Genomic DNA, 8,449 nt, shown 5'->3' on the forward strand with positions numbered 1-8,449 from the left:
CCCACCTATGCAGGCTGTCCACACAAGAAAGACTTACTCCTAAGAATTCTGGAAAACAGGATTACTTTATCTGTAGCTGTAGCCACAACCTGGCAGCACGGGGAGGCGGGTGGGAATGTCCAGGCCAGTCAGCCCAGCCCAGCCCAGCCCAGCCTCCCTGAGTCAGGGGGTCTCCCGGCCCTCAGCAAGCAGAGTACACGGCTGCTCGGGGACCAGCCAAGGGCATCGGTGCAGCAGTGAAAGCAGCAGCGCTCAACCTGGCGCCCCCTCAGGTGGCGCACACCTGGAGGGGGGTGGGTGGTCCCTGCGGGACAGGGGTGGCCTGGAAACCCATAACTGGGACGCCGCAGCCCTGGGCCATGTCGGGGCCCTGCACAGGGCACCTGGGATACAGGGGGGGGTGGGCGTGGAAGGAAAGGCTGGACACAAAAAGATAACTGAATGGGAGCAGGGCAGGTGTAGGGCAGGATGGTCCACTGATGGGGGAGAGATACACTCGCCAGTGCCCACTCAGGTCTGGGCTCTGGCAGTGTGGCACTTCCGGCAGAGCACGTGGCCATCCAGGGGGAAGCAGCCATTGTCATCTGCTTCAATGGACAATGGCTTCCCGCAGTCCTGGGAGGGAGGAAGAAGAGTCCACCGTCAGAAAGGCCCCTATGCACCCCCCACACCTCCGCCTTTAAATTAGGAAGACCAAATGCTCCATGGCTTGGCTGACGTCCAGCATCACTGCCTGTGTCCCCAGCCACACCTAGCCCCACTCCTGCCCTCACTTCCTCTCCTGCCCATTTTCACTCTTGGCCCCTAGGCCTCTCCTGCCCAAGGTTAGCAGTAGGAACAGCTGTTCCCAAGCCTCCGCCCAGTAAACGACGTGGGCCCCTGCCCACCCGCCTCAACTCCCTTCTCTTCCTCCTTTAACTTCATCAAGCAGATCCCCCCTCCCCACCATTGCCAAGCCCCACGCCGTTCCCTCCCTCCCGTTGGCTGACCCCCTTCTTGGTTTGTGAAATTCAGAGAAATCCCACAGAAGCCCCTCCCCCCATTGTGCGCAGTGATTGGGAGCATCGGGGTGGGGACAGGCCTGGGCACCCCTCCCCCTAAAATTGCAGCTCCGATCTCCAGGCTGGTACTGCCCCCTAACCACCTGGTAGTGAGCAGTGTCCCACCACCTCTCAGCCCCGGGGGCCCACCTCACACTTGTAGCACTTCATGTGGAAGTTCTTATCCAGAGCGACCACTCGCACGGTCTCCTCGCGGCCAGGTTCGGGCATGATGGGCCCTTCACAGACGGAGCACCTGGGGGCGTACTGCCTGGAGGGGCCAAGAACAAGACAGGAGTCAGGACGAGGGCAAGGGGTACCCAGGGCTGCCCCGTGAAAGTGCAGGGGAAAGAGACATCGGTTGCATGGCAACGGGGCAGACTCAGCCCATTGTGCTCCACATCCCTAGAGAGGGAAGCTCCACACAAAGTGCTAAGACCAGCTACCTTATATGGCCCTTATCAAGGGGGATTCCCACCTTTCCCCCTCACCAACCCCAGGAACCTCTGCCACTCAGTCTTGACTCCCTCTGACGTCCACACTGCAGCCAGAGGCATTCTCCAGCCCCATCCCTGGACCCTTGACCCTAGCCTTCTGCCACGCGGGGGTCTCTCTGCCCAACCACTGGGGTGCGAGGAGGTAGGAATGTGAAGCTCTGGACGCCTCAGGTGGAGTTCTTAAAAACGTACACCTAGGACACAACGTCAGAGGTGCGCGTCTGATTCTGCAGTTTCCCTGCACCGCCCTATAGCTACAGGATTCTGCCTCTGGCCTAAGAGTGTAGCCATCTTGTAAACACTGTTTCTAGGGAAAAACCAGAGTTCCAAAAAGCTGATCTCCAAAAGAACTTTTAGAACCCAGCCTATGTGTGAGACGAAGTTATTCCAGCACAGTTGTTGAATGCAAGACCACACCCACAAGAAGCCTCAGCAAGCCAGAGGCCAGCGGGCACTCGCCAGTAGCCAAGACTTGCTACCAAGGTCTGAGGCCACTGGACAGCGAAATCCAGATGGACTGGTCGGTCTCTACCGTCTACACGCAGGATGTGGGGTCGGAAAGGAAGCCCAAGGGTTCGGAGCTGTCTCAGCATCAGGAGAGCAGCCCAGCTCCCAGATGACCGTGGCTGGCAGCCAGAGAAGAGCCCAGAAAACAGGAGGTGGGTCCTCACTTGTGGTAGTCGGGGACACAGTGGGGCCGGTTGGCCTGATCCACAATGAAGGAGGTGCCCTCCAGCGGGCAGGCGCAGACCACGCAGGTGAAGCACTGCGGGTGGTAGGCTTTGCCCGTGGCCCTCAGCATGCGGTCAGTGATGGGCTGCCCACAGGTGTTGCACTTCTCCAGCGTGTCCTAAGGAGGTAGCAGCAGGACATTAGCAGGGAACTGGCACCCAAAAGGCAGCTGCTGAGGCTCATCGGCCCCATGACCGCACCAAGCCCCTGGCTGAGCCCCCGGGGGTGTCCCTCGGGCGACCCTGACTCACAGTATAGCAGCCCTCACAGTAGGGCGCCCCCTCCAGGCTGTAGAACTGCTGTCCCTGCAGCTGCTGCTCACACTGGTGACAGGTAAAGCAGGTGATGTGGAACAACTGCCCCAGCGCCCGAACTGCAGGCTGTGTGCGCGCCAGGGGCTGATGACACCGGCCACAGAGCTCTGGGGAGGCCAGAGAAAACGGAAGTCGATGGGAGGAAAGAGCTTGCAAGGAATCCGAGGCTCCAGCAGGGGGCGGAGCCAAGGCGCAAGGGATCCAAGGCGCCGGCAGGGGGCGGAGCCAAGGCTCCGGCCAGTGCTAATGAGAAGGGGGAGGCAGACCAGCAGGTAGGCGGAGAGCTCACCATTGACGGCCACATTCTGCCTCTGAGGATGCTCCATGTCCTCCATTAGCTGCTGGGTCAGCTGCTCCAGCTCCTCCACCTCCTTCAGGGTCAGAGGTCCCGGGGCCCCAGGGGAGCGGACCTGAAACCCCAATACTTTCTTCATACTCTCTTGACGGTCACCTTTCTCCAAGCACTATCCCCAGCCAGCTTAGCCACTTTCTTCCAATGAGGACTAACTCCCCACGCATTTCCTAGATGCTCAGGTTTGACTCTGAAAGCTCCTCATTCTCCCTCCCGGACCCCCAGCACCACACAAATAAGGCCAAGGGGATGGCCCTTCCACCCACTTTGCCCAAACCCCCCGACCCCTGGGCGGTCACGGACAGGCCAGAACAACTGAGCGGACAGAGGCCACACACACAGCAGCTGAGGTCACTGAAGCAGCCAACACACCGGCCACGCGTGGACTCCACAGAGCATGCTCAGACATGGCCCCCCACAGAAGGTCGGCATGTGATGGCGTATGCACCCAAGTGCACACACACCTACCCGGCCCGCCTGCTGCGGAGCAGCCCCTGTCAGCGTGCGGACACAACACAGGTGGGAATCACAGGTTAAACCCCCACAGCTGTCTTTCCGGGCCCAGCCCACAGCTCCCCAAGCCGGGATCCAGAGCCACCAGAGCCCACTCCCTCCCCAGCAGGCCTCAGGGGGACACGCCCTAGGCCCGCCTACCCTTTCTCTTAAGGGGGTCCTGAGAGCTGCAGACTGGGGATTGGGTGCAAGTGAGGTGAGGGGGGCACTGCTAGGAACCCCGAGAGCAAGGAGAGCTGCTGCAGTGTTTCCACGACACTCCAACAGAAGCATGGGGTTGGTTTTCCCTGTACTAGATAAATCCACCCAGGACTGCGGCCCCTCGTCCTGAATGTGCTACCTGCCGCCTGCCGGCGCCTTGGCTCCTGTAACACCGGGAACCTCAAAGCCTCTGAGCTACCTCCTCCCACAGCCACCTTCCCCTCGGCCCTGGCTCCACCATAGATGGTCACACTCCTGTGCATCCAGAGCTCCGCAGCCACTCCAGCTCCCGGGATACGGGGCGGGGGGGGGGGGGTCCCCGTAGACTGCCACCGACTCCCTGTGTCCCCTGTAAGTCCCTTGCCTTGCCGAGATGTAAGCTCTATCCTTCCCTCTCCCAATCTCCCCTTCCTGGTGTCTTGGGGACAGAGGAAGGGCCCTTGCTCTCTGGTACCACTTTAGAGGCCTGTCCTGTTCTTCGGAAGTATGACCCATTCAGGGACATCAGCGCCCCACAGGTTATCCACGACCCTTCAAGACATGCTCAGTCCAGCCACTGTTTCCCTCTCTGCTTGCCACAGCTTCCACACCCGTGGCACTCGGCCCTCTAGCTCTTCCTTCAACTCCAGCAGCTCCAAACATGCTTCTAGCTCAGACACCTTCCACTTTGGAACACTTCAGACCTGCCATTCATTGGTGAAGTTCATCTTATCTCCCAAGGATTCCATCCTCCTTCCCCAGTCACACCTACCCAATGGCTTGCCTCCCCACCAAGTCTGGTCCCTTAACCATTTATTTCTACAAGCCCCTCGCAGCCACTCATGCCACCTGCAACGGCTATCTCTTGCTCATCTGGCTCCATCTCAACGCTGGGTCATGCCACTGCCTGCTTCCTGCTTTTGACTCCAAGCTGCAGAAAGTAGGTGGAGAGAGCGCTAAACACTGCAGAGTTCCCAAAACACTGCAACTGCAGCGCCCTCTGTGCCCTCCAGCCTCAGCCCTGCTGTCTGGTATTTGGCTCCTGCTTCCCAGTCGCCTTCCCCACAGCAGCTGTTCCAAACCTTTCCATCTCCTCGAGCCCCCAACTGCGTCGTCCCCTCGCTCACCAATGACCTCACCTCCTACATGACTGAGAAGATGGAAGCCAGCCAGCTCCAGCTCCCTCCTCTCCCAGAAACACTGTGGCCACAGTGCCCTTGTTCTCTGGGAATGTCTGGGGGGAGAGGGGGCATCCCATGTTCCCCTCCAGGAGTCCATCCAGCAGCAGCCCCTGCTCTCAGGCATCAGTAACCCCATCAGCTTCTTCCTCCTGCTTCTCCCTCTTACGCACACACTCCTTCCCCACCACAGGGCACCAACAGGCCACCCCACAGCCATCTACAACTTCTGAGTAGTCAAATCTCTGGCCTTAGTCCTCCCACGCATCGCTGAAGAACTCAGCCATCACATTCTCTTCTCGTGAGATCCCACTGTCTGGAGACCCTCTTCCTCCCTCTGCCCTTCCTCCCCTGCCACCTGGTCAACCTGAGCATCACCCAAGCCTCCTCCCAGGCCCTGAGCATCTCCTGCTCAGCATCCCCTGGGCCCCTCCGCAGCCCGTGGTGCGCCTGCGTCACCACACTGCACCACGCACCCCCGCACCTCCCCCGAGTCTGAGGCCCCCTCCTGACACCAAGGCCTCCATTTCTAACTGAATGACAGTTCCAGCTGAGGCCAAGTCCTCCTGGAACCTGTTGCTCAACAGGCTGACAGCTGGACCCCTCCCCTTCCCGTCCAAACCATTTCCCCTTCTGGACTTCTCTATTCTGTCAGCAACACTGTCATTCTCCAACACACCCCTCCTCTTCCTATGGCTTATCGGTTACCAAGCCTGGAGGCTCTTCCTTTTTAACAGCTCTCCTATCTCAACCTTATTTTTCATTTCAGCTAACATTACAGTTGCCCAGGGGTAAACTCTCCGTCAAGTCGTTGACCTCCTACCTCTAGCCCACACAAGTCCTCAGAACCCACTTGTGACTCTCCGGGACGGACAGGCTCCCTTGGCGTGCTATTTTGTTCTTTCCTCCTCCCTCTGGCCACCCCCCCCTCCCCGGTTCAGTTCTGCAACACTCCCACAGGCACCGACTACTGTACATTCTCCAAACACCCCGGCGTTCCTGTGTCCTTGAGTCTTGCTCATGCTGTTCCTGCCCAAATGCCCCTCCTGCTCTTCTCCAACCTCAAGTCCCACCATCCTTCAACGTGCCATACAGATGCCATGACACCCTTCCTAACCTGCAAGCCCCCATGTTGACGCCTGTCCAGAGTTTCTGAAACACCAGATTCTGCAAAACTCACTGGCATTTAGTATCCCTTCTCCACCATGTCTGCACACAAACACACACACCCACACCGTCAGTTAACTTGACGGCTGGTAGGACTAGATAACCATCAGGGGCCCTGCCACTCAGGCCTCTACCTCCCCAATAGAAAGGCAGAAATGGTCAGACAGGAATAACTTTTCTATTTTTGAGCATTCAAGAGCAAGATACAGACCCCAGCACTTTCTACTTTGAGTGAGCTCACTTAATCTCCATAACCATTGTGTGAGGTGTTATGGTAAAGGTGGGGAAACTGAGGCTCAAAGCACACCTAACTTGCCTAGGGTCTCGTGAGCCAGGAATTCTATCCCAGGCCCACCTGACTCCCTCACACGTAACCTCTTTGAGGGATCTCTTCCCTCCAGAGCTCAGAGCACAGTGCCTGAACCCAGCTGGCACTGTTTACTGTTTGTTTAACTGCTGCCGGGACTCTAATCGTCAGATGGGCCCTGGGGCAGTGACGGTGGCTCAGAGGAGCTGAGAGATGAACTCAAGAATCCAAGAAGGGGGAAGAAGCAAGGTCAAACTGATGATGATCTCATCCCTCCTTTGAACATTCTAGGGAGCAGGGTGCAAGGGAGGGCCCACCAAATCCCTCTCTGGAGTCAGAGCCTGTGCTGCTCCCCCAAAGCCCAGTCAGGCCCTACCCAGACCCTGCCAGGCCCTCCTGAGAAGAGCTTTCTCTTACCACTGACCCAACCGGGCCAACTTTAGAGGCTCAAAACTCCTATGCCTCCGCCCCCACATCCGCCCCCCTCTCTGGGACCACCTTCGCCCTCATTCTCTGGCCCCCTGGTCTCAGCCTGGTCCTCCCACCCTCCCTCACCTGGTTTTGGTTTTGAGCCATTGGGGGCACTGGATGCTGCTTCTCCTGCACTCGAGGCTTCTCCTTCTGCTGAGCATAGGTGAAGCTGGGGGGCTGAGGGGAGCCTGTGCTACTGGAAGAGGGGGCTTCGGGGGACCCCAACTTCTGATTGGGCTGTGACCCGGGTCCACCTGGGGCTCCAGGGCTGAACTTGGATGCCACAGGAGTAAACTTGGAAGCCACTGGAGAAAACTTAGGGGCAGGAGATGGGGCTGGGGGTCCTCGGGGCTGGGTGTTTGCCAAAGGCACTGGCTGGGGCTGGGCCTGGGGCTGCATGTGAACCTGGACCTGAGGCTTGGCCTGGGGCTGCACTTGGAACTGGGTCTGGCTCGGAGGCTGAGCCTGAGCCTGAGCCTGGGGCAGAGCCTGGGAGCTAGAAGGGGACTTCCAAGGAGGCAGGGGTGCTGTGCCTCCAGTTGCAGGCTTAGTATTGGACTTGGAAATGAATGGAGTAGCGACTGGTGGGGGTACGTATCCAGATGACACCTGCAAGGGGAGCGGCAGGGGAGACAAGCTCAGTTAGAGGAGTGGGCCTAACCCCTTCCTCCCCCTCCCAACCTTTCCCACTCTGCAGTCCCTTACCCGGGCTTTGAAGGGATCATTCTTGGTCATGTCATCCAGCAAGGAGGACAGAGAGTCGATCTCCAAATCAATACTGCTCACCTTCTCCCTGGGCTAGAGGGTCAGGGGTCAGAGCACCCATCCCAGGTCTCCGTTCCCACCCCACCCCAATCAGGTCAGAGCGCAGGGAAGATCAGAGGTAAGGACTCTCCTCTGCTCCCTTTGCGGGTGTCCCAGTGTAGCGCCCTTCCCAAGCATCCATACCTGTGGAGGGGGAGGTATGGCGGCCTCAGGCCCTCCCTCCTCCTCCAGTGGAGGCGGTGGGGAAGGGAAGATCTCCTCCTCCAGAGGCGCAGGGGGAAACGGCTCCTCGATAGGGGGAGGGGGAGGTGGGAAGGCACCTCCCAGAGCGCCTTCAGAGTCATCACCGTCCCCGAGGAGAGGAGGGGGTGGTGGGGGGAAGTCTGAGGTAGGAAGACCAGAGGGGACAGTCAGGAGAAAGGACAGTCAGCGGGGGCCGCCTCTACCCCTTCCCCAAGTTACCCTCCTTCTACAGCTCTAACCCCTAACCCAAGACCCCTCTCCGGGGTGGTGGGGCGGGGGGCCAGAGCTTGCGGGAAGCCAAGGGAGACGCAGGACGCCCTGGGACACCGGGTCGGTAAGGGCGGGGGCTTGATCCGGGAGTGATGCAGCTCCCGTTACACTTGGGAAAACGGACCCAGAGGGGAAGATTCGTGCCCCACATTCCCGCCTCCCACCCCCCAGGCGGGGGACTTGGAACGGTCCCAGGAGCCCTGGCTCCCAGCCATGAGCTCCGCGATGAGGTAAGAACATCTGCTCGGGACAGGCTAGCTGCGCCCAGCCCCCTTCGCCGCAACCTTTCCAGACACCCCCAAACTCCTGAAACCACTGTCCCCGGCCCGGCGCCCGCCGGGGTCCAGCCCCGGAGCCCGGCCGCATACCTTCCGCGGGCGGCGCGGGGATCTCGCCCACCCGGCCCATCTGCGCGCGCTG

At 59.6% G+C, this 8,449-nt stretch overlaps 1 protein-coding gene across 1 annotated transcript; it reads right to left on the reverse strand.

Moving 5' to 3' along the window:
* Nucleotides 1-46: 46 nt before the first annotated feature.
* On the reverse strand, nucleotides 47-8,443 carry ZYX (zyxin). Its single transcript, XM_029922224.1, has 9 exons — nucleotides 8,398-8,443; nucleotides 7,700-7,899; nucleotides 7,457-7,549; nucleotides 6,836-7,360; nucleotides 2,873-2,993; nucleotides 2,521-2,690; nucleotides 2,209-2,387; nucleotides 1,191-1,311; nucleotides 47-615 (listed from the first exon to the last, which is right to left on the reverse strand). The coding sequence occupies exons 1-9, from the start codon at nucleotides 8,435-8,437 to the stop codon at nucleotides 511-513; spliced, it is 1,554 nt and encodes a 517-aa protein (XP_029778084.1). The 5' UTR covers nucleotides 8,438-8,443; the 3' UTR covers nucleotides 47-510.
* Nucleotides 8,444-8,449: the final 6 nt, after the last annotated feature.

Source organism: Suricata suricatta, chromosome 2 (genome assembly GCF_006229205.1).
Source record: "Suricata suricatta isolate VVHF042 chromosome 2, meerkat_22Aug2017_6uvM2_HiC, whole genome shotgun sequence".
Taxonomy (NCBI): Eukaryota; Metazoa; Chordata; class Mammalia; order Carnivora; family Herpestidae; genus Suricata; species Suricata suricatta.

Excerpts from the sequence above, each read along its gene's own strand:
- ZYX (XM_029922224.1), bottom strand. The coding sequence starts at position 8,437 with ATGGGCCGGGTGGGCGAGATCCCCGCGCCGCCCGCGGAAG. Across the intron at positions 7,550-7,699 it reads CCATACCTCCCCCTCCACAG|CCCAGGGAGAAGGTGAGCAG; the intron begins GTATGGATGCTT and ends CTGACCCTCTAG. Across the intron at positions 2,691-2,872 it reads GCAGAATGTGGCCGTCAATG|AGCTCTGTGGCCGGTGTCAT; the intron begins GTGAGCTCTCCG and ends TGGCCTCCCCAG.